Source organism: Balaenoptera ricei, chromosome 9, assembly GCF_028023285.1.
Source record: "Balaenoptera ricei isolate mBalRic1 chromosome 9, mBalRic1.hap2, whole genome shotgun sequence".
In the NCBI taxonomy this organism is placed as follows: domain Eukaryota; kingdom Metazoa; phylum Chordata; class Mammalia; order Artiodactyla; family Balaenopteridae; genus Balaenoptera; species Balaenoptera ricei.
The window spans coordinates 14,239,025-14,265,292 of record NC_082647.1 but is presented as its reverse complement, the minus strand read 5'-3'; the positions used below and the strand labels follow the sequence as shown (position 1 = coordinate 14,265,292).

Here is a 26,268-nt window from a genome sequence, read left to right as displayed (position 1 = left end):
GCCAGTCCTCAGGCACAAGGAGGAGGCCCCTGCCCTCTGGCTGCCAGGACAGCAGCTTTACACTCCCCAGGGTGTGGGTGGCTTATTCGGACCCGTCCCCTGTTGGTCTTCAGGGAGGCCGAGGGCACTAGTGCAGGAGCCAGCTCTGTCTCTAGGGAAGCCGCAGCCTCCCATCTCCCTGGAGGAACATGCCAGCACTGAGCTTGTACGGATGAGGAGGCGGACAGGAGAGGGACACAGCTCCTGATCCCAGCAGCACTGGACAAACAGTGGCTGCTTTCTCGGATTGTCCCTGCAGCCCGGGGCATGTCTGGTAAGCAGCTGGCTGAGGGGACAGAGGCACCAGCCCACCAAGAGCGAGCCCCCAACGCACCACTGGTAGACTTCCCAGAGGGCCACGTTCTGGACCCGCTCAATCTTCTGAACGTGGCAGAGAGGCATCGTATTGGTGAAGAGGTTCCAGACCTTTTGAAACTCCTCTGAGGACGAAGGGAGGGCGATCCTCTGTAAGGGGCAAATATTTTTACTCTGTTATCATCAAAGTGTAGAATACACATCTCTTCCCAAGGCTGCTCATGAAAGGCCAGAACCACAGGCAAACCCAGACGGCGTCTACCACGCTCCCCTTTACTTCAAGGGGCAGTCTCTCCAGGCTCCGGATGTGTGCTATTTGTGGTCATTTCTCTCCTCTCCACTGTGAAGCCAGCCTAAAGGACAGGCAGGCGATGCTATGTGAGCACCACCCTGGCTGCCCGCAGCACACCCCTGCTCTTCTTCTGACCCCACACAGGGCTGACTACAGAGTCGACAAGACCACGGAGCTGGTGCCAACGGATGTGGAACACACACATCTGGCAGAGAGGGGGCAAACCCTGCCACAGGCAGCAATGCTGCGTGAGCCACACGCACGGTGAGCGCCGAGCAAGAGGCCAGGCCGGCAGACGGCACACAGCAGCCCAGGAGCTCAGCAAGACCCGCGGGCACCCCTCCCTCCCAGCTGAGCCCGCCCTTCCCTTGGCGTCTGGCTCTGGGAAGCAACACTCCTGATGAGCCCAGAGAGGCCCCTGACTCGCAGCCCCCAACTGTCTCACAGAGTGACAACCCACAAATCCCTGCCCTTGCAGCCTGGACCCCAACCAGCCTCCCTGTTCCCGGCTCCACGAGGCTTGGCCCAATGACAGCCTGACCTGGGATCACCATCCTTCCTTTCCCCCACCGAGTGCAGCCGTATAATAACCACCTCACTCCCCAAAGACCCTAAATGATAGGACTCCGTGTAAACATCCATGGGTCTCTGCAACCCAAAATCTGACTTTGGTTTCCTTGCTCCCATCTCACTAGACGCCACCAAACCCTCTCCCCTCAAGCCCTGCCCTCCCAGCCTGGAGCCTGGCAAGGACTCCCGCACCTATCATGGCCCGCAGCTCGGCCCCCTGACCAGGGCACTCTACAGCTCAGCCCTGACCTCCCTCTCCTGTCCCCCAGCCCCCGCCTATGCACGCACTCCACCTGAGACCCTCCATGTCCTGACTTGGGTTCCTTCCCCAGCCAGTTCCCGTCAACTGGCGTGTCCTTCCCCACCCTCTGCCTGTGTAAGCGCCAGCCATCATTAGGTGTGGACCCAGTGACACCTTCCTTGATCCCTGAAATACAGTCGCCTGGTCCCCTGAGGGCCGAGTACTGTGTCTGCAAGTTGCCCAGCCCTCCACACGTCCTGCCAGGGCTGCTGGTGTCTGTGTGTGCTTTGTGCGGCTCCCAGGCACATGCTGGAAAAACCAGTCTGCACAGTGCTTGCCAGGTCAGAGGCCAGTCAGAGCGCTCCACGGACATGGGGCGTCATCGGACACCGGCCTGAGCTCTCTACTCAGCTCAGCGTGGCGCCCACTGCAGCTCGCTGAATAGACTGTTCCTTCTCTCATCTTCTAGTAAGTTCCTAGCACCTCCCAACAGCAACTCCCCTTCTAGATGGTCCTCATCACACCAAACCTTCTGCTGGCTTCTTTCCCTTTTCTCGCTTAGTAAAACTTTTATTAGCTAAGCAGCTCTTAAGCTCCTTATTTATGCCCTTCCTAGAAAATTTCCAGTTCGTCATCCTCCCTCCACCATACATCCTCTCCCCTCAAGCCATGGCCACCTCCTGGGTAGTCATCTAGCCGTAAAATCCCCAAGACCTGAAGGAAACCAAACCTTGCACGCACCTCTCAGCGGCGGAGGACACAGCGCGGTCCACTCCCACTCACTGATGTCTAAGGGCACCCTCCTCCCCAGCCTGGGGCAGTACCAGTCTCATACCTTAAAGCCGGTGTCCAGCAGGGCCAAGTGGTCCCAGTGCTCAGGGATGCTCTTTAGGCCTTGGGAATTGACGCTGTTACAAAACGTAAAGAGAAACACTTAGTTTGTTCTTAGACATAAGTAGGTTTCCCAGAGGTGCCTCCAGCAGCCGAGGCCATCAGTCTTGAGCGTCAGCATATCGTTCTGTAAAAGCAAGGAGGAGGCGAGGAAGCACATAACCACACTCTCACCACGTGACAGCACTTCCATCTTTGCCGATGTGGTCAAAACCAAAACCAAAACCAAAACCAATCAGGCACGAGGGATCCACGTCTCACCTGCATCCCAACTCCAACACATAAGGGACAGAGCATATGACTAAAGCAGCACACCCAAACCCTCATCCATGATTCTGAAATTCAAAGAGCCCTGAAACTTTCATTAAGAACAGCCTCAATGGGACTTCCCTGGTGACACAGTGGTTAAGAATCCACCTGCCAATGCAGGGGACACGGGTTCAAGCCCTGGTCCGGGAAGATCCCACATGCCGCAGAGCAAATAAGCCCGTGCGCCACAACTACTGAGCCTGCGCTCTAGAGCCCACGAGCCACAACTACTGAAGCCCGTGCGCCACAACTACTGAGCCCACATGCCACAACTACTGAAGCCCGTGTGCCTAGAGCCCATGCTCCACGACAAGAGAAGCCACCACAATGAGAAGCCTGTGCACCTCAACAAAGAGTAGCCCTGCTCGCCGCAACTAGAGAAAGCCCGCACACAGCAAAGACCCAATGCAGCCAAAAATAAATAAAATAAAAGATAAATTAAAAATGCTGTGAATTCAGAACACAATGATAAAAAAATTTTAAAAAAACCAACAGCCTCAATGAAACTAACACAACCTTGTAAATCAACTATACTCCAATAAAAAACTAATTAATTAAAAAAAACAGCCTCAATGACATATAACTGGCATATAAAACATTTTTTAAGACATAAAATTGATGTCAAAATTCATTTGGCAGTAGAGATTTGACTTGAACTGCTAAGAGACTACTTGTGGTCTATATATATTTCCTTAAGTGACTATGCATATTTTTACTGCAAAAAATATTAGCATGTTTAATTGCATGTGTCACATAATACAAAGCAGCACATGCTCTTTCTAAAAATGAAATAAAAACTTATTTCTAAAAAACACATGGCCCAAAGGATTTAGAGATAAGGACTGTGAAACTCTTAAGTCCAAATCATTCCTATTCAGTTTCAGAATGCTATTCTTCCTACAATAGATCTACCTTCTGTTTCTGCTGGCATGAGACGTGTACCTTCATTCTAAGCCTCAAAGAACTCCCACAAATAACTTTCCTAGGAAAATGGCACAGTTTAAAAATAACTAAAACAAAGGTCCCACAAGCAAGAATCAACCAGAAACAGACCCATGAAGACTTAAGATGCTGAAATTACCAGGCAGATTATAAAACAACTATTCTATGTTTAAAGAAATAAAAGACAAACTTTAAAAACATATGCAAGGTGAACTAAGTCAGAAAAAGAAAAACAAATACCGCATGTTAACACATATATATGGAATCTAAAAAAAAAAAAAGAATGGTGCTGATGAATCTAGTGGCAGGGCAGGAATAAAGACGCAGACATAAAGAATGGAGTTGAGGACACGGGGGAGGAGGGGGAAGCTGGGGACAAGTGAGAGTAGCATCAATATATGTACACTACCGAATGTAAAATAATTAGCTAGTGGGAAGCAGCAGCATAGCACAGGGAGATCAGCTCGGTGCTTTGCGATGACCTAGAGACATGGGATAGGGAGGGTGGGAGGGAGCCTCAATAGGGAGGGGATATGGGGACATATGTATGCATTATGACTGATTCACTTCGTTGTACAACAGAAACTAACACAGTACTGTGAAGCAATTATATTCCAATAAGGATCTATTAAAAAAAAATCATATGCAAGGAACAGAAAACTGTAAAAAGACCTGGAGGATTTGAAAAGAAAAAAAACGAACAGAACTTGTAGAAATGAAAATACAATCCCTGAAGAAGAAGTTCAATGGACAGGCTTACTAGCAGATGAGATGGCCTAAAGAGAGGGTGAGCGAGCGGAAAGGTAGGGGCAGTGAAATTATTCAGAATGTGGCGCAGAGCAGGAAGGAGATAAACAAGGCGGGGAAGAAGCCAAGACATGGAGAACAGAGTGAGAAGGCCTGAATCTGGTCAGAGCCAAACTGAATCTCCAAAAAGAGAGTAGATAGAACAGCATGGAGGCAATTTTCAAATAGGACTAATGAGACATACCAACCTACAGACTTAAGAAGCAGAAAGAATCTCAAACAGGACAAATAAAAACACATACCCAGACACACCACAGTGAGAGTGCATACTACAAACAGAAAATCTTAAAAGCAGCCAGAAGGGGAAAAAAAGTCATTCTGAAAGAAAGCATCAGTTAGACCAACAGCTGGTTTCTCAAAAGCAGCAATGGAAACCAAAGGACAGTGGAGTGATATCTTCAATGTTTCAAGAGAAAATAACTACAAGTAAAATGTCTACACCAGTGAAAATATCCCTAAGATTGAGGGCAAAATAAAGACGTATTCAGGCAAAGAAAAACAGATTTTTTTCCCAACAGATCTTCATCTAAGGAAATTTTAAAAGACAAAGAAAATGGTATAAGTGGGAGTAAATTTAAAGAAACAGTCATAGTGTAAAAAAGCAGTGTCTCATGAAGTTAAAAATTAGCAAGTCCAGAGGAAGGTAAATGGAATAAAGTATATGAAGGATCTTGTGTTAGCTGGTAGAACAGCAAAGATATTGACTGACTTATACCTAAGTGAAAAACTCATGTTGTAATTTCTAGAGTGGCCTTAAAAGAAAAAAACAGTAATAGAGTGTATAACTTCCAAACTAGTAGAGAGGAATAAATTAAATGACAAAATATATCAAAAAGAAAGTAAGAAAAAAATAAGACAATCATATGAAAAAACCTTCATGGAGGATGAAAGGACAGTAATGAACTAATAAACCAGTTACCTGATGTGTAAATGCCATTTCAATCCTTAAACTTCTGAATATGGAGATCATATTCTATGACCCCATTAATTATGTAAATAGACGATTTGTTTCTAAAAGTGACCCACACAAGGTCCCAGGTGGCCACAAAGGCCCAAGCAGACTTGCTTGCTGGAGTCATGACCACCAGCTACCGTCACACAAGTTAGAGGGAAGCACGACGCACTTCACTGCACCAACGTGTGTGACAGAGCAGGGAGATCCTGAATCCCTCATATCTTACTCTGAATTTAACCAAAATAACCACTCTTATTTCTGACATGTGGTGTCTGCCGTGGTCCCCTGAAAACTAAGTAGCGTGACAACAAAAGGGATCCAGTCTCAGAAAGGAGACAGATAAGTTTTTCTAAACTGCATCTAGGGTAGGCTCTGGATAGGGAGAGACTAAAAAATGACATCCAGAAGTAGGATCACTCATAGTTAACCAAAACTAAATCCAGAAGCAATCCACAGGAGAGACTGAAACATTTAACTAAATAAATAATAAATATTTCTGCATGGTAAAATACTTCATAGACAAAGCCACAAGGCAAACAACAAACGAAGAAAACACATTGCAATTTATATAACAAACTGAGGGCTGATATCCCCATTAGATAGAAGACTCCTAACGTTTAAGAAAAATACCAAAATGTTGAGAGAAGAATGGACAAAAAGACAAACAGTCCACTGAAAAAGAAAGGCAAATGGCCCTTACATGTAGGAAAAAATATTAAACCTCACTCATAAGAGAAAGTACATTAAATACACTGAAACACCCTTTCCCACCTATGAGAATAGCAAAAATCCAAGAGCTTGTTGACTCCCTCTGTTGGCAAGGGGGAGGGAAGCAGGCACCTCACACATTCTGGGGTGAGTGCATAACAGTTCCACCCCACAAAGAGGAACTTGCATTTACCTTCTAGGACTCTAACCTGAGGACCCACCTCCACAAATATGAAATAGCACATACACCAGACATCCTTTGTGGTATCATACTTGTAACAGCAAAAGATTGAAAAAAGGCAAAACATCCCTCGAAAGGGGACAGATTAAACTATGGTACATGCAAATGATGGAGAACTGTGAAGACAGAAACAGAATTTAGAAGACTTCAATGAACTGAAAGGGAGTAATTTTCTTTTTCAAGATCTGTATATACTGTGAAATGATCACAATAAATCTAGTAATGATCTATTTTTAAGTGAAAAACAAAAGGTACAGAATAGTATATATAGAATGTTACCTTTTATGCAAGAAAAGGAAAATAATAAGATACTTTTATGTATATGCATTTGCTCATTTTTGCAAAAAGAAACACAGAAAGATAAACCAGAAACTGATGAAAATGGTTGCCCATCATAGAAACAGTGTGGAGCTAACAGTGAGAATACTGACTACTGAGTATATCTTTTCATATAGTTTTGACTCTTAAATCATGTTTTACACATAGCCAAAAATAAATTTTAATAAGAAAGGGAGGAAGGAAGGCACACTTGGCTTCAAAGGAAACAGGGAGCGGAAACCCCAGGAGGTTACTTTGTTGGACTCACAGGTACTCTATTTGCTTGGATTGATAATACCTTTTCCCTCTAGCTTCTTTAAATGACCCTGCCATGCTCCACAAACACAACCACTGAAGTCCATCTGTGAAATCTTAAAAGAAGAAACAGAAACACCGTAAGTTCTCTGTGAAACAGAAATGAGCCAGATTTCTCCGGCTGATGGAAGGTGCAGTCCGCTAACAGCAGCGCTGGCTACAGCTCTGGCCACAGTCCCGGCTTGGGCTGTCACACATCCAAACTAATGGGCACCATGGTACCTCTCACCATCCAGGCCACCCTCCCCCAGTAAGTGGCCGTGGGGATTGGAGAGAACTGACCCCTCACCCAGCTCCAATCCTAGCACACTTGCCTCAAGCCTAAAACTACTGATTCAGAGGGGTCTGATCAGTTTGCAAAGCTCACAGATTTGCCCCTGGCAGCTGCAGGAGGGCCCTGCCTGCTCCTAAATGCATAGAAGGCCAGGCACTACCCTCGTGGCTTCTGGCAGCCCGTGACATAAGGGATCCCACCCTGGGGGTGAAGTTGGCCCATTAGTGCCTGCAGCACCTGTTTTTGGTATTCCATGATATCCAAGTACTAAAATAATGGGGTTTTGTTGGTGTAATTTTTGCTGTATTTCAACATTTACAAAAATTCAGGCCTGTGACTCAATTATTCACTTGAAAAGACAAGCTGATGAGCTGGCTTCCAGTCTAGACTGGCTTGCAGATCACAACAAGCAGCCCTATAGTTACATATCACAAAGCCTCTACCCACAAGGATAATTCTTTCTCTGTTTCAAAGCCTATCCAACTAGTGGAATATGCATGTCAGTAGTCAAAACTGCTACAGGTGACTCTACACTGGAATTGCCATTCATACATGACACAACTGGAGGAAAAAGAGGAACTTAAAATCCTTTTTAGAAACAAAAACCACAGTTTGCTACCAGTGGAAAAAACGTGACTAACAAACATACACACAAATGAACAGAAAAACCCAAAGAGCTGTTCAAAGAGATTTCCTGCAAGTTATAAAACAAAAGATATAATCACTTGAAGATGGAAACAGAAAATATTAGGAGTTAGATTATTACTATTTCCTCACCATTCTCTAAGTTAGTCTAAACTAAGAAAGAACTTTTTGGCTTCTGGAAAAATCTGCACAAGAATACCTGATGTCTCAGTAACATCACTGGCAAACTTAAAGATAAAACATCTAATTAAGTGATTTTTCTGGTGTCTTCTTCCTTTATTTTATGTTGTGTTTGGCTTATCATTTAATGCTTTATTAACTGCATCTGCATCATCATTAAAATGATTATACACCAAACATTTACTTTTTATAAATTTATGTTGTATTTTATAGCTTTATAATACATGCTACTATGTTTTCATTTGAATGTGGTAAATATACACTGATTTTTCTGTTTCATGAAGCCTCAACCTTCTTATAGATCACTCAAATGAACAGCAGCACTTTGGTATTAAGTGAAGGAAAGTACAAATACACTCAGAGGAGGGCCAGGCACAGGAAACAGAGACAGAGAGTGCCAGGGCATAAGTCTGCAAGCCAGCTAACCCTCTTAATGCTGTAGCTAGTCTGAGTAGGTTCTGTACCTGCAGCAGAGCACACAACAACTGATACACAAGTTCCCCAAATGCCACCTACCAGCTCTGCTTCATCTTCACATCCTGGGGAGATACGTATTTGGGTCTCCGGCAAACCTTTCTAACTGTGCCATAGACCAGGTTTTTCTGAACGAAGGCTGGGAGAAAAAACAAACAAACAAACACATATACACATATGGGATAGCAATGTTTTATAAACACAAATTAAATGGGTTGGAAAGCTAATCCAAATGTAAAGCTCACAATCAGTCTGTTAAAAAAATAAGGCAATTTTACACATTTCAAATATTCAAAAAGAAAATAGGTATCTGTAGGAGACTGGGTTTAATGAATAGATGAATGATTAGTAATTGACATATCAATTATACATGAGTGCTTTTAAATTGTTCCTTCCAATCTTGTTTAAACTATTAATTTTGCTCAGCAATTTTTCCCAGCTTGGATATAAAAAAGCTTCAGCCCAGCCTGAGACCGATTTACCACATCTTGAGCCAGTGGGATTTAGAGTTAATATAATAATTTTACTCTTATGAGTTTTTTTTCTTACTTTGACTAAACTTACCCTACAGAAATACTTCTCAACTTTTTTAAACCTGGACTGTCTTTAATAAATGATATCCTTGCCCCACGCCCAAGATTCTCAGATTCCTCCTGAGGGCAGCAGTGGGGGCACGGGGGAACTATCTTTCATGTTGAAAAATCACAATACCTCTAAGTTAGACTACATGTCCCGACCCACCAGGAGAACTCTGTCAAGTCTTATTTTCTGCAGTAGAGTACAAACAATTTTCTTTCACTTGAAAAACTAACTCACCCTACTGCATTTCAGCATACACCCGGTGATCACCTAGGCGTGTGTCCCTCACGCCACAGCCCATGTGGTCATCACAAATGGGCACTCCTGGGGGGTCCGCACATTCTAATCGGGAGCCCATAATCCAGAGATGGCTACCACAACTCCTTCAGTTACCCGTCACTCAACCTCCCACCAATACTCTGCTAATTAGCTTAAACGGGCTTTTTATTGGTCTGTTGACTAACACTGCAATGAACCTCAAATGAGCTTTTACTGGTGAAATTAAAAGGTATTCAAGATAAGTGAACTGGATAAATATATGCAAGACCCATTCCCCACCATCCCCCGGACAGGGTAAACATGAGGCCTTCTCCCTAATTTGCCCTTAAAGAGGATACACTAGGCGAAGTCCCTAAACAAGCCCTGATCTTGGGGATTCTGCCCAACTGATACCAGCTAACAGACATCAGAATTCTGCCTCTGGAGTCTTGGCATTTGCCTTGAGTGACTGTTTCACGACAGGAGTCTAAAAGGCAGAGCCAAGTCTTTCCTGATCCTACAGAACAAGTCAGTTGTGCATGTTTCTTAAATGTCCCTGCTTCCTCATAAATACTTAGTTAATAAATGTGAGTGGCAGGTTGCGGTCTGAGACTTGCTTTCACTCTACCTAGTAGTCAGGTTATGAAGGGAGAAGTTAACTCCCCTCAAAGTACTTCTGTGGCTACTGTTATGTACCAACAAACAAACAAAAGAATTGTGCCCACCCAAGAGAGCTTGAGTCAGTCTGCAGTAAACATGCTTTTTTCTTGCAGTCTGCAGTGAACCCAATGTGTGTGCTCTTCCCCACCCTCATCTTGACTGTTCTGTCCCCTGGGGGTGCTGCCTATGTTGAGAATGATAAAGGCTGCATCTGACATTTCTGGTTGATCTGTTTTGATACTGTCCAGATACTTTAAAGAAATATTTCAAACTATGGTCAGCAGGAGTCAGATGGGTGCTAGGTGTATAGACTTGTTCTTCAGGCCTGTCCTGACTTATTATTTCATATATTTCTCACCATCCCCTTTAACGCACTTGTGTTTATCAGACTGTGGATTGCAAACCACCTCACATATGACTTGTGTTCTCCAGCTGACACTGAAGACTGTAAGCAGTTCTCACTGTAGAGCAGAAGAAACTTTTAGGCTCTCTGTAGAGGCACATCGAGAGGGCAGCAATTCTACTTTAAGTAAAACCACAAGTGCTACAAACCACAAGCAAAACCAACTGGCTAAAAGCAGGCAGATAAAGTGGATTTAGGATAATTCACCAAAAACACTCTGCTGCCCTCCAAACAGAAGGTCCACAAAAATAAAGAAAATAATAAACTCTGCTTAAAGGAAGGCCCACTTAATTTCCTTGAAAAATGCTGAAAACTCAGAGGGATTCAGAGTTTAAAATGTGAATTTAAAGGCAAAACTGAACTGAATAGGGATGGACTGATAAATCTCTGTGAAAATGACTTGAGAAAAGCCACAAAAAACCTGAAACTTAAAAAAAAAAAAAAAAAAGTCACAAATAAGGCACTGGAAGGCCTGACCAAAGGGTATTTGGTCTGTTTCTGTCTATCTGCCTGTCTGTCAAGGCAACCAGAACAAGCCAAGGTCCAGACTCAGGATACCATGAGCAGAGCATCTGAAAATCTGCTTCCCAACAATTTTTAGTTGAAGTGTGTGCCTACCACGTGTTTAGCCGGCCGGCCGTCTGTGCTGAAGGTGTCTACAGAAAGCAGAGCTGCACAGCAGAACCACTATGGCACGTGTCAGCGACCTGGACGCAGGAACGCCCATGGCCCACAGGCTGATGCTGCCTGTCCTCCACAAGGAGGGCTCCTGTCCCCTCCCATCTCCCCACAAGGCAGCTCCCCATCCATCCCGCTGGCTGGCCTCATCTGTTAACAGCTCTATCCCCCCTTCCAGTCTGGCAGCGCTTCAGGAGCAGGAACAACCCCATCCTTCTCCTTCCCAACTCTCAATGTGTGTGCGGAGTTTCTCCAGGGTTAAAATGGAAAAGACAAAGCCAGCAGATGACCAGGCCCTGCTGGGTGAGTGCAGCGGGTCAGGACGTACCTTTTTTCTTCTGGCCAGATCAAGCGGCTTGCGGGATCTCAGTTCCCCAACCAGGGATTGAACCCAGGCCACAGCAGTGAAAGCCTGCAATCCTAACCACTAGGCCACCAGGGAACTCCAGGAAGTACCTTTGAAGTCTAATTCGTATGTGTGCTTTCCTGCCTGGAACCTCAGAGCGGCAGCCTTGGGGTCAGACCCTGCGGCACAGTACGCCAGGTAGGCCTTCTCCAAATCGCTGCTGCTGACGCTGGTCACGGGGTGCTCCATGCCCTGTGAAGGCAAAGCCAGATACGAGGTGAAGGCAAGAAGAAGACAGATGCTGGGGGCCGTCCGCACCACCCGCAGATGTGCCCACGGTGGTTGTTTGTGTCCTGGGGGAGGCGGAGGAGAGGAGCCAGGCATGGGGCGGTGGCAGGAGAGGGAGGCACAGAAAAGGAGAGGACGCAACTGCCTCCTGAAAGCTGCTCGGGAAACAGAAGCCCGTACACGTGGACCCCACTAACCCGGACAATGCATGGGAGCGATGAGAGAGAGGGCATTCAATTACTCGTGACGGATGATACAACCCTTCAAAGGAAGGTGAAACGTCAATGGTGAATTCTCAAATGTTGCTTCACTGAGGGCCTGAGCGACGCTACCTCCTCTGTCCCTTGTTCCCACCACCCTTTAATCAGAGTTCAGTTCTCCTTGCTGTTGTCTTTTTCTGGTCTCTTGGAGAGCTCTGTTTTTTCAAGTATCCATTTTGATCCCTCATCCTCTTTCCCATTACCTACATGATATCGAAGATTTTGGAATGGCCTGAGTTTGAATTCTGGCTCTCGAATCTGTTTCCTCTATAACCTCAGCACGTTATTGGAACCTCTCTGAACCTCAATGATCTCAACTCTATGACAGGAATAACAACAGAATTTAAATCATACTCATGTCATTATACAATAGGACCATCCCATCCTCAAAGAACTGGAAAAATGATTAAAATAAGGCACAGAGAGCCCTTAGCACAGTGCCTGGAACAAAAAGCAAAGGTGCCGCAGAAATAGAGGCAGATACCTGGGCATACAAGTCTGAAGTTTGGAGAGGAATCTGGTCTAGAGACAGAGATACAGACATCACTCAAGGTGGCCACCAATGTCAGAAGAGCGGGGGTTCAGGCTAGACCCCGAGAAATGCCAACATTCACAAAGGAAAGTAGAAAAAAGAAGCCCATGAAGGAGACAGAGGAGGAGCAAAAAAGGAGTGAGGCTCAAATGTGACATACAGAACATTTTTTCAATAAAATAAATAAGAACTTTTAAAATCTTAAATAAACAAACAAAACAAAAGCAAGCACATAGATACAGAGGACAAACCGGTGTTACCAAAGGGGAAACAAAGGGGAGGTGAGGAGAGGGTGAAATGGGTAAAGGAGGCCAACCGGTGACAGATGGAAAATAAACCTTTGGTGGTGATCACGCTGCGGTGTATGTAGAAGTCAAGATACAATGCTGCACACATGAAACTCATGTAATATTAGAAAACAATAAGTAACTGAATAATTAATTTAATCTAATTAAAGAAAGAAAGGAAAGGAAGGAGGGAGTGGGCAACAAGCTGGGTGGAGACTGGCAATGCCACGGGATTTGGCACCTGGGCCCTTTGCCATTGGCTACGGCTGGTGAGGGCTGTGCCGAGCTGGGTCCCACCTCCTGCAGGCATTCCATGAATGGTGACCAGATGAACAGAAGTCAGATTCTGGCAAGTGGAGGAATAAATGGAAGTCTTCCCTTTCAAGCAGAGATAGATGGGTTGTTTGGGTACAAAAGGGTGAGGGCAATTGTGGAGCTTTTAGATCAAACCAAAGGAGATCACAGGAGAGGGGAAAAGGCAAAAGGTAAATCGACACAAGAAGCCTGTTGAGAATAATCCAGTCTGGATACAGGTTGGGGTAATGCGTCGTGGAGCCCACCACCTGAGGGACGGCAGGTTCAACGTGGGAAAACTCAGTGGGCCAAGAAGAGTAAGACATTTATACACAAGTTTAGGTTATGGATTAAACTGTAACCCCCAAAAAGACATGTTGAAGTCTTAACCCCCAGTACCACGGAACGTGACCTTATTTGGAAATAGGGTCATTGTAGACGTAATTAGTTAAGATGAGATCATACGGGAGTAGGTGAGCCCTTAACCAACATGACCAATGTCCTTATAAGAGGACGGCCACGTGAAGAATGCTACTGATGAGCAGGTAGAGATTAGAGTGATGCAAATACAACTGAGGTACGCCAAAGATCACCAGCAAACCACCAGAACTGAGGAAAAGACAAGCAAGAATTCCCTACAGGTTTCAGAGAAAACATGGCCCTGCTGCCACCTGGATTTCAGTTTCCAGCCTCCAGAGCTGTGAGACAACAAACCCCTGCTGTTCTAAGCCACCCAGTTTGTGGTACTTTGCTATGATGACCTAGGAAATTAATACAGGGTGGAGGCAACCTGGACCTGAAATTTGGGCGTATATCCTGAGCTCAGGCAGAAAAGAACCCAGCTTTTCTGATAATCAAGAGAAAACTGTCTTGAACTGGCAATTAGCAGAAAACTAAGAAAGAAATCCAATTATGGGGTGACATCAGAAGTGTGTGGAAAAGGAAGAGCTAGAATGGACAGGTCACCCTATGAGGGGCCCAGCCGTTGGTACAGAATAAGACCATACAGCCGAAAGTCACCGAGTCCACATGTGCACATCTGAATGCACCAGCGTGTGGTATGTTGGTAAAACCCACAGACAGGTTATTCCCAGAGATTCTCGCTATTCTAAATCCTCAATGTTCTAAATTATGCACTCCAGCTATACCGCAATAAAGGAGTAGCAGCCTAGAAAAGAAAAAGGGAAAACCCTAAGTTGGGTTGTTTGGAGGAGAAAGACCCCTGTCCCCAAAGTTGGGACAACGCAGTTTCTGAAGTCACCCAGGGTCCCGTGTCATCGCACTCAGCTCCCAGAAGGGGGACGAATCACCAAACAAAACGTGAGCGGCTGTCACATTTGCCAGTTGCTTCTTGTCTGCTGTGTGTTCCTCCATGACGTCTCCGGGTGAGCTCCATTCATCATCATCTCTCCCGCTCAATGCCAGGCTTGGCCTCTGCCCTCCCCTCCTGACCAAACCCAGAGCAATGCTGGAGAGCCTCCCTGGACAAACCCAGGGAAGACAGAAGGAACCCCAGGATGCTCAGAGAGGGAGACGGGTGGGGAAGAGGATGGACAGAGCAGTGAAGTGGGAAGGCTGGCACTGGAAGAAGTGGAGGGGAAGAATGAGGGCGCAAGCCATCTCCTAAGAGTGACCATGTCCAACTGGCCAGCGGGCACGGGCAGCAACACCTCTGTCCTTCAACTGGCCAGTCTCTCTCCTGAGGATCTGCCAGGTGCAGGCATCATCCTCAGCAGGGGGGCACACCAGTGGCAAAAGCTCCCATGAAGCTCACATTACCGAGTCCCAGACAAAAAGATATCCCAAGTGCAGCAGAAACTAAAGCTTTACTATAGCATCTTACAACCCAGAAGAATACAAATGTCTATTAGACCACATATCCCAATTTTCATTTGGGAGAAGGTGTCACTATAGAAATGGTGACCTCCCTATACTTATACCTCTACAGGTAACCGGGGGGTTCCCTTTAATCTGATTCATCCACAAACATCTTTGAATAATTGACAGCAGCAATTATTTGACACAGATACCAAATCAATAGCTGAAATCAGTCAATTTTCGTATACCTGCCCACCTTCTGTAAAGTTGCTGCTACAGATAAGGCAGAAAGCTAGCTTTGAAAAGCCTTCCACTTTATTCCACAGCTACACAAACACTCTAGCACACACATGCACTTGCTCTGGAGTTACCTGCTCAACAGTAAGAGAGGCATCTTTCTACCCCATTTAACGAAATGTCATCTCACTACAACTAAAGTAATTCAGTCCTAATGAACGAACAGATAGCTAATTGTTCAAAGATGGAACCTCATACAAATGAACTCTAAATTATCCCATTTTGCCATAATTCCCGCAAAGCAAGTGCGTCATACGGGGACCTGGGGATCTTTGGCTCTGTCAAGGACTCCCCAGAGCAATCCTTGTGCCCGTGTTTGGAAAGGCTCCCCCATCATGGACCCTCAGGAAGGAACACTCACCCTCTTTCCGTGACACTTACTTGTCTTCCGTACTCCTGCCAAAAGCCAAATTCATCGTTCCAGTACCAAACCCAGTCAGTGGTGAGGATGAAGTGTGGAGGTTTGGTGACCGAGGAGGCCGTGGAGAGGCGGCGAGCACAGGCGGCACCGAACATCATGGAGTTAAAGTTCAGAAAACCAACGAGAAAGCTATTGGCTGACTCGGTGCACGTGACCCTACAAAAGAACATGAGAAGTAAACTGAAAACCCACCAGCCACATGGACTCAGATACTCAGCTCCCCCATGGTCTTCTAGATACTCAGCTGGAACATGTGAACATACATGTGACCTGCACATTTACAAAAATGTGTTGGGGTGGGATGCAGGACTTGCTTTTTAAGATCCATTTTGCTGTGTGAAAATAATAAAATCACAGTAATATGGAAAACCTGTTATCATGACATTCCTTTCACTACACAGAAAACGCTGGTTAAAATATTCTTTTTTAAAATGCATTGCTGAGGGCTTCCCTGGTGGCGCAGTGGTTGAGAATCTGCCTGCCAATGCAGGGGACACGGGTTCGAGCCCTGGTCTGGGAAGATCCCACATGCCGCGGAGCAACTAGGCCCGTGAGCCACAACTACTGAGCCTGCGCGTCTGGAGCCTGTGCTCCACAACAGGAGAGGCCGCGATAGTGAGAGGCCCGCGCACCGCGATGAAGAGTGGCCCCCGCTTGCCACAACTAGAGAAAGCCCTCGCACAGAAACAAAGACCCAACACAGCCAAAAATAAATAATAAATAAATAATAAATACGTTTAAAAAAAAAAATTTTTTTTTTTAAATGCATTGCTGAGATGGCAAGAAACAGAAATCCTCAGAAGCCAAAATTAGTTAACATACATGGAACGCGTGTGGGGTGGGCCAGCCCCTGTACGAAGTGCTTTGTACATATTAAGGGATTAAGTCTTCGTAACACTGAAGTTGCAACTTATCCCCATTTCACAGATATGAAAACAGAAGCCCAGGAAGGTTCAGAAACCTGTCCAAGGTCAAACAGCTAATAGATGGCAGAGCTGGGGTTTAAGTCAAGCAGTTTGGCAGAACAGCCTGTACTCTGAGCCACCAGGATCTACTCCCTTTCCAAATGCTGAAGTGCCCCAAGAGCAAAGAGAAGGTCTGGAACCAGATAGGTGAATAAGGACTAAAGCCAGTGGCTGTCCAAGGGCAGTGTCAGTGAGTAAAGACAAAAAGACCTATTTTTAGCAGCAATGAGGAAATAGAAAACAAATGTAGGATCTGAATATGGCCAGGGGTGAAATATCCGAAGAGATTCTTCTGCATAAAACCATGATCCTAAAAGACTACATATCCTTAGTGAAGGGAGGCCAGGAAAGGAATCTGCTTTGCAAAGAAAGTCAGCAAGGAAATTTGCCTGCGTCAGTTTTGGCTTTGGATGGAAAGGAAGAAAACTTCCACTGAGAACTCATAAACAACTCAAACCTCACAGAAGTTAATTCACACTTCCTGCGTGAGAATTAACTTGAAAGTCCCACCGTGGCAGTTCCCAGAGAAGCAAACACAAATTCCAGAATTGATTAAACATAGAGCCTCCCACTCAGAAAGCACAACAAATTATCAGTAGATTAAATAAAAATAAATCCACACATAGACAGATCTTAGTGAAACTGTAGCACCAAAGAATGACGAGATATTTAAAGTAGTCAGAGAGAAAAAAGAGATTACCTACCATGATGGGTTGAACTGTGTCCTTACAAAGATATATTCGAGTGCTAACTGTTGGTACCTGTAAATTTGGAAATACGGTCTTCACAGATGTAATCAAGTTATGATGAGGTCATACTCAATTAGCTGGAGCCCTAATTCAATGACTGGTGTCCTTATAAGAAGGAAATTTGGGCACAGACAGAGACATATGGGAGAAAGCCATGAGACAACAAAGGTAGAGATTACAGTAATGCAGCTATAAACCAAGGAATGCCAAGGAACACCAAGGACTGCTAACAACCACCAGGAGCTAGGGAAGAAGCAAGGAAGGATCTTCCCCTGGAGTCTTCAGACAGAGCATGGCCCTGCTGACACCTTGACTTTGGACTTCCAGCCTCCAGAACTATGACAATAAATTCTTGTTGTCTTAAGTCACCAAGTTTGTGGCAATCTGTTATGGTAGCCCCAAAAAACTAACACATTTATAAGGACAGCTAACTTCTAAATAGAAGCAATGGAAGCAGAAAACAATGGAATAATCTTTGAAGAACTGAGAGAAAATACCCAATAAAACTATCTTTCAAAAATGAAGATGAAATAAAAACATTTTCAGACAAACAAAAAATACATCTGCCCCTAGACTCTCACTAAACTAACTTCTAGAAGATGAACTCAAAGGAAAATGATCCTCATGGAAACATATGAACAAAGGAATTGTGTGCAAAAACAAAATGGTAAACCTAATTCATCCGCAGATGAATGGATAAAAAAGATGTGGTACATATATACAATGGAATATTACTCAGCCATAAAAAAGAACAAAATAATGTCATTTGCAGCAACGTGGATGCAACTAGAATTATCATACTAAGTGAAGTAAGTCAGAAAGAGAAAGACAAATACCATATAATGTCACTTATATATGGAATCTAAAACATGACACAAATGAACCTATCTATGAAACAGAAACAGAAACACGGACATAGAGACAGACTGGTGGTTGCCAAGGGGGAGGGGGCTGAGGGAGGGATGGAGTGGGAGGTTGGGTTTGGCAGATGTAAGCTTTTATATATAGAATGGATAAACAACAAAGTCCTACTGTATAGCACAGAAAACTATATTCAATATCCTATGATAAACCATAATGGAAAAGAATATTTAAAAACATGTATATACATGTATAACTGAATCACTATGCTGTACAGCAGACATTAGCACAACATTGTAAATCAACTATACTTCGGGGAGTTCCCTGGTGGCCTAGTGGTTAGGATTCCGGGTTTTCACTGCTGTGGCCCACATTTAATCCCTGGTCAGGGAACTGAGATCCCGCAAGCTGTGTGGCGAGGCCAAAAAAAGAAAAAAAAAAAAAAACTATACTTCAATATGAAATAAATATTGATTAAAAAAAAAACATTAAAAAAACCAAAATGGTAAACATTTAAATTTAAACAAATATTGACTGTATAAAACAATGCTAATTTCTAACTTCTGGGATTAAGAAAATAATAGAAGCAATATTTACATAGCACATCTTACATGCCTGGCATTGTTCTGAGTGTTTTACACACATTAATTCTTTTAATTCTCAAAATAACACTTTGATATAGGAACTATTATTTTTATCTACTTGACATATGCAGAAACTGAGGCACAGGACGGCTAAGTACTTTCCCCAAATTCACACAAGTAGTATGTAAGTTTGAATGGAACTAGTCAGAATTCAAGTGTTCAAGATTCTTCTATTGTTCAGGAGAATGATAAAAGGTATTGATTAGCTTAAGTTGTTAAACTAAGGTATATTAAGTTACAGGGTCTGTTTTCCAGGGTAACCACTAAAAGAACAGAAATTCACTATGTAACTTCCAAATTAGTAGATGAGGGGGAAAAAAAAATCAAATGTGGAAACATCTAAGAGAAGATCAAAGAGAGAAAAGAAAAGTAGAAAAAGCAGGTCAAATAGCAAAAACCAAAACAGACAGTAGAATAAATAAATTCAAATGTATAGGTAATCACAACAAATGGATAAACCACAATAAATAACTTTTGATTAAAAGAGAAAGATTGTCATACTGAAAAAATAACAAGTTCTACGATGTTTACAGGAAATATAACTAAAATGTAAACAAAAGAGCTTGAAAGTAAAATAGTGAACAGAGGCTAAAAAAAGCTGGTATAGTTATATTAATAACAAGCGAAACAGACTTAAGGCATAAAAGCATTACTAGAAATAAAAAGCATCCACTTTCTATTACTAACAGGCTCAATTTAACAAGAAGATAAAAGTTTTAAACTTCTATATACTTCATAGTAGTTTTTAAATATATAAAATAAAAATTGATGGAATTACAAGGAGAACCGACAAATTCATAGTGAATGTTAACATACCTTTCTGAGTAACTGATACAAGAAGCAGACAAAGAAATCAATAAGGATAAAGAAGATTAGAACCACACAATTAACACACTTCATCTAACACCACATCCAAAAGACTTTGCATACACAGAATTTTACCAAAACTAACCATGTACTACACCCATAAAGCAAGCCTCAACAAAATTCGAAGAATCTATTATATAGCCTGACCACAATGCAATCCATTTGAATTTAAATTTAAAAACTAATTTTAAAATACACTTAGAAATAAATCATGGGTCATCTAATCTATGAGATCAAAAAAGGAAAAAAGTTTGTTCCTCCAGAAAAGAAAAATATTAGTAAAATCAATAAATCTCTCCAAGATTGATCAAGAAAAACGGGAGGGACAGAAAAAAGATTAGAACTGTAAAAGGGGACAAAATTAAAGATGGTATAGACACTAAAAGGGATATTACAAGTAACTTTATGACAGTAAGTTTGAAAATAAATAAAAACAACAAACTCCTAGAAAAAATATCAACTTACCAAGTTGACTCAAGGAAAAACAGAAAACCTGACTGGTCCTAAAACAATTATAAGAAATTGGGTCAGTAGTTTAAAATCTTCTCAGGAATTAAACATCAGGCCCAGAAATTTTTAGACACATGATCATTCAGGAAAAAAATAATTCTAATTTCACAGGATTTTTTCAGGATAGGAAAAGAATCCATCCCAGTCTCATTTTTATGAGGCTAGGAATTTCATAATATAAAAACCAAGCATCATTTATACTGTACACCTGTAACTTACATAATATTGTACATCAACTATACTTCAATTAAAAAAAACAGGCAAAGACAATATGAAACAATTATAGACCAATCTTATTCAAACGAAAATGCAAAAATCTTAGACCAAATACTGGCAATACAAAGTTCACCATCGTGTGCATATGTGCATGTGTACACAGGCTACGTATGACTTAGGTCTGGGAATGCAATGGACTTAACATTAGAAAATTAATGTAAATCACTGCGTTAACAAGTAAAGGAGAACAAAACATTGGTTCTTCATTAACATAGAAATAGCACTCAATAAAATTCAATTTCCATACACAATTAAAAAAAAAACAACTCCTGGCATACTAGGAATAAAACTAGAATTGATTAGCAATGCCAAAGGTTCCAAACATTCACACATGCTTTAAGGAAAAACATTTTAAAATTACTCCTTTTAAAATTAGGAAAAAAAGAAGAATAATCTTCCAGCTATCACCACTTCTATTCAGCATGGTACAGATCTTAGCCACTATTATAATAAGACAATAAAAAGAAATAAAATGTGTAAGAATTGAAAAGGAAAAACAAACTGCTATTCACAGATATTAATTTCTATACAGATATCTAGAACATATAGATAACTATACAGATAATTCAAATAAATTATCAGTAGATTCTGAATTAAGATATTTTAGTAAAGTTGCAGGATATAAGATAGAAAAGTCAACTGCATTTCTACACATCAGCAGGGAGAAAATACAACAACAAAAACATGTAACTAGGGATGTAACGCACAACATGATTAACTATAGTTAATGATGCTGTATGGTAATTTGAAAGTTGCTAAGAGAATAAATATTAAAAGTTCTCATCACGAGAAAATAAATGGGTAGGGGTAACTATATGAGGTGATGGATGTTAACTAAACCTACTGCAGTAATCACTTGGCAATATATACTTGTGTCAAGTCATCGTGCTCTACACCTTAAACTTCTACAGTGTTGTATGTCAATTATCTCTCAAAAAAACTGGAGAAATTTTTTTTGAAAAAGGAAATGAAGAAGCTAATAAATCCCTAAAGAAAAAAAAAATCTAACAAAAGATACACAAGACCTTAATGGAGAAAATTAGAGAACTACTGAAAAATATTAAAGAACGTTTAAATGAGATGCTATCACGTATATGAATAAAAAGTCTTGGCATCATTATGATGTCAGTTCTCCCCAAACTGATAATAGACAATGCAATTTCAAGTTAAAAAAAACCACAACAGAGTTTTTTGTGAAAACCAACAGGCAGATTTTAAAATTTCTGAAGAGGAGCAAAAGACCAAGAGGCAAGACAATTTGAGGAAAAATAAGGTGGGGATTTGCCTTACCACATGCCTAAACGTACTGTAAAGCTCTTCTACATGAGACAGTGTGATGCTGACACAGAGACACACAGACCAATGAAACAGAAGAGGCCAGAAACAGACGGGTGTGTATTTGCTAACTCAACACCTGACACAGACAGCATTGAAAACAGGTGCAAAAAAGATGGCCTACTTACAAAAGTAGTACTTAGCATCTAAGTCTGAAATTAAGCTATAAAATGTATTCACATTTTGCCAAATCTGGCTCAGTTTTGGTGGGTTTAAAAATTGACTGACTTCTGGAAATGAATGGTAGAGATGGCTGCACAACAATGTGAATGTATTTAATGCCACTGAACCTTACACTTAAAAATGGTTAAGATGGTAAATTTTAAGTTATGTCTATTTTATCACAATTTTTAAATTTTATTTTTTTGCTGAGCAGAGTTTAAGACTTTTTTTTTGGCTGTTCTTTCGTCCGTAAGAACATATCTTCCTAAAGATGTAGAGTCGAATTACAACGTATTAAACAAATCACTTGGAATATTTCTTCTCTATGCAGTTTATCCTTTATCCCATACATATTTTGGTTCATTTGTCTCAATTTGATTTACTTTTTGAATACTTCTTTTTTACTTTTTTTATCCTAACATTTTATTTTTTTAATGTCTTACTTCTTTTTTTAAAATTTTTTATTTTTTATTGGAGTATAGTTGATTAACAATGTTGTCTTAGTTTCAGGTGTACAGCAAAGTGATTCAATTATACATATACATGTATCTATTCTTTTTCAAATTCTTTTCCCCTTTAGGTTATTACAGAATATTAAGCAGAGTTCCCTGTGCTATACAAAAGGTCCTTGTTGGTTAACTATCTTAAATATAACAGTGTATACATGTCAATCCCAAACTCTAAATGTTTTAATTAAATATATTTTTAAAAAGTGGTCTTTGGAAAAACTGGCAGTTCATCTGCATAAGAATGAAACTGGACCTACACTTCACCACACGCAAGGAGAGATTAATACAGTTCTTAAAAACGTTAAAAATTTTTAAAGAAAATTCAGGACAAATATTTTACGGTCTCAGGATAAGGAAGGATTTCTTACGACACAAAAGGTATAAAACCTCCAAAAAAAAAAAAGAAAAGAAAAGAAAAAAGTATAAAACTATAAAGGAAAGGACAGATAAATACTTCTCTTCATTAACAGATATCATAAGCTGACTGGAGTTCATTTATTTTCAACACACATTTAATACCCAGAAACTTGAAGAGTTCCAAAACTCTTGAAGTTTGAGAACTAATGAAGAACACAACCTTTCCCCTCAACAAAACGGGCAAACTACAAGCACAGACATTTCACAGCAGAAGAAGCATAAATGGCCATTGAACATGTGAAAAGACACTTGCCCTCACCAGGACTCAGGGATATGAAAATGGAGACCTTATTTTACACCGAAGACTAGAAAAGCGCAGACGTCAGACTACACCAAATGTGAGGGAGACGTGTCACCACAGACCGCTAAGTGGGGGTGGGAAGCAGTACAATCACTGTGGAAAAGAATCTGGCATCCCCTGGCAGAACTGAGGAGGGACCAGCCTACCTCCCAGCAGGCGCACCCCCGAACACCTACCCGAAAGAAGCCTGAGCACACATGGACCGGGAGAAGCGTCAAGAACAGAGCCCTGAGAGAAGCCTCCAGGCAACAGTCCAGAGTAGCTCCATTCAGATGAGGTTCAAGGACAGGAGAGACTATCTGTGCTGACAGACGTTGGAACAGCGGTGGTTTACAGGGTGGGCACTGACTGGAAGGGGGCAGGAGGGGACCTTCTGGGTGATGAAAATGATCTACAGCTGGATCAGAGCGTTGGCTACACAAGCGTACATACCTTCCTCAAAACTCACTGAACTATATACTTAATATCTGTGCATGTCAACGAGCATAAATTTTAACTTAAAAAGCCTCCCAAAAAAAAGGAAGAGAAAGAGAAGGGGGGACGTAGATAAGAGCTGGTTATGTGAGCCACTTAATCTTCTGAAGGGGGATAATTTGTTTCACATGCTTTACCAGTAGCAATTTGCACATAATTGCACCCTAAGCACAAATTTATTTTATCCACTCAAAAAACGGGCTCAAATTCTCTTCTTGGCAACACATTTTAGCAAGTTTAATCCAAGATATGATAGGCATTTGAAAATAAGGCTACCCAGGACTTCCCCATTTACTCTCAACTGACTAAGTGAAAATACTAGGACATACTTAGAAAAATTAAAAAGGCTGAACAATAAACAGTAGTTCAGCTGTATGACTTTACAGGCAAAGGCTAAAAATTTCACAAATGATTGCCTCTTGCTTTTCTGGACTAATCAATGAGGATATATTTATATGATCAATCCCAGCATCAAATAATTCAGAACTTACTTGGTACCCACCCCTTCTCTCCCCATAGCTCCTCCCTGAAAAAAGAGGAAGATGGGGCAACAAGGGCACCAACCACCAGCATGACCATCAACTTCCAATTTCGCGCACGGAGCTTCCCGCCTCCTTACTCTGTGTGTGTGCGTCTGTGTATGAAGCCCATCAAAACTAAACCCTACTGTGTCTAAACTTCCCGTACCACACACAAAAGCCCAGGCACAAAGCAGACACAAGTGACATATCTCATACCCGTCTCTTGCAGGATTGCTATATGCCTCTTCAACAAGCTCCATTTTGCGCAAATCCTTCCACTTGCCTCCATCTAAGACTTGCCATCGATATGGCAAATGGAAATGAACTCTACTGCACTTATCTGAAATAAAAATATAAAGAAGTGAGCACACTGGCAATACACAGCCTGGCCCAGACCCACAGTTCTCAAGGGGTGTGGTGCTGCCTGCTGACCTGGGAACATTCTGGAAATCTATGAGGGAGCCTTTTTTAATGCAGTCATACCTGAGCATTTAGATATCAAATACTATGCATTTTAGGATATACACTTTCCTTTTATGTCTCCCTTGTTAACAGGACATTAAACACACTAAACTGATTTTTTAAAAACTGTGTGTTGGCGGGTTACATTATGTATGAATTTCACCTCATGAGAGTAAAGAAGCTGATCATGAGATGGTCGAAGGCTGCATGTCTGCAGGGGCCGTCTGTCCGTGCATTACTGCTATACACGTGACACTTGGATGGGGCGTGGTCACACTAGAAACAGGAGCAGGTTCATCTCTACCAGAACCATCCCAACCCCAGCAGGTCCTACAGCAGGTGGGTCAGCAGTGTGGTTTCAGCCCACCTTGATCTTTCTGGCTGCTAACTTACTCACCCCTCCTCAACACACCCCACCCCCCCGAAGGCATTATACACACAGCCCGGGTCTACGGTTTCCATCCAACTACTCCCCCATGCCTTCTGTGTGCTCCTGGGGCCTGTACCTCCTAGCACCTCCTGCCCGCCTTGCCTTGGCTCATGTCGGCCGCTCACCTGGAACGCTGCCCACACCCTCCCTCTACCTTTCAATAGACTGTGAGGTTCTGGTACATCCTGACGGAGGAATGTTGTGAGAGGAAAGAGAGACAGGAAAGAAGAGCAATGGGAATCTTCACACTGACACCTGCAGGATTTACACTATTAGGTAGAAAGATACACAGGTGTGGAATGCCTCTATTTGGGTAAAAGAATAGAAAAAATAAGATTAGCGATACTCGGACTGAATACACATACACGCACACAGTATTCCTTGCTGCCGGAGGACTGGGTGGCGCAGCACAAAGTCATGAGGAGAGATTTGTTTTGAATTTTGAACCACAAAAATATATAGTCCAAAAAATTAAACATCTAGTTAAGTGAAAAAAGATACAAAACAGCGTTCATAAAGTGCACCTGTGTAAAAAGAAAAGACTAAACATACACACTTGTGCTTGTATAAAATCTTGATGGAAAAATATTCAAGGAACTAGTAATAATGACTTTCTGAAGGGAATCTGGGTGCTGGGGAAAAGGGTTGTGACGAAGACATTTCTTACTGACTGTCTTTTGTACATTTTTAATTCATCTTTCAAAATAATAACAATGAAGCATGGCTAACTTGACACCTGAAAAAAATTAAAATTTTCTCACATCGTACGCAGTCTTTCAGGCAAGTCTTAATGCCACTTCTTTCCCAGAGACTCTGCAAGGGAGCAGTGGGGTGGCAGGGACCGGGGAGGAAGTGAGGAGACAGCCTGGGCTCGTCGAAGACCAGGCCTGGGGCCAGGCCGACAGGGCTTAGAGAACAGGAGGAGGGACCCCAACCAAGGAAATCTCTGCCAAGTTCAACCAGGCTGGAAAGAGCCCCACTGGGGAGTCAGGATGTCCTGGCCTGTCCAGAGTTAGGGCAGGGATGGCTCACACCAGGCCAAACGGAGCCTTCTTAGACTCCTGACCAGGGGTGTGGACAATAAAGTGATAACCAGGGGCTCGACCTGAATAGATAAGGCCACAGCTGTGGTCCGGAGGTCACGACCA

General features: G+C 42.5%; 1 protein-coding gene across 1 annotated transcript in view; it reads right to left on the bottom strand.

Moving 5' to 3' along the window:
• PARP12 (poly(ADP-ribose) polymerase family member 12) overlaps positions 1-26,268 on the bottom strand; it is a 43,039-nt gene that overhangs the window by 2,956 nt on the left and 13,815 nt on the right. Inside the window, exons 5-10 of the mRNA XM_059933230.1 lie at positions 24,445-24,568; positions 15,598-15,793; positions 11,551-11,692; positions 8,559-8,655; positions 2,293-2,365; positions 374-504 (exon numbers count right to left, since the gene is read on the bottom strand). Coding sequence (XP_059789213.1) covers positions 374-504; positions 2,293-2,365; positions 8,559-8,655; positions 11,551-11,692; positions 15,598-15,793; positions 24,445-24,568 — 763 coding nt within the window. The remainder of the gene's footprint in view (positions 1-373; positions 505-2,292; positions 2,366-8,558; positions 8,656-11,550; positions 11,693-15,597; positions 15,794-24,444; positions 24,569-26,268) is intronic.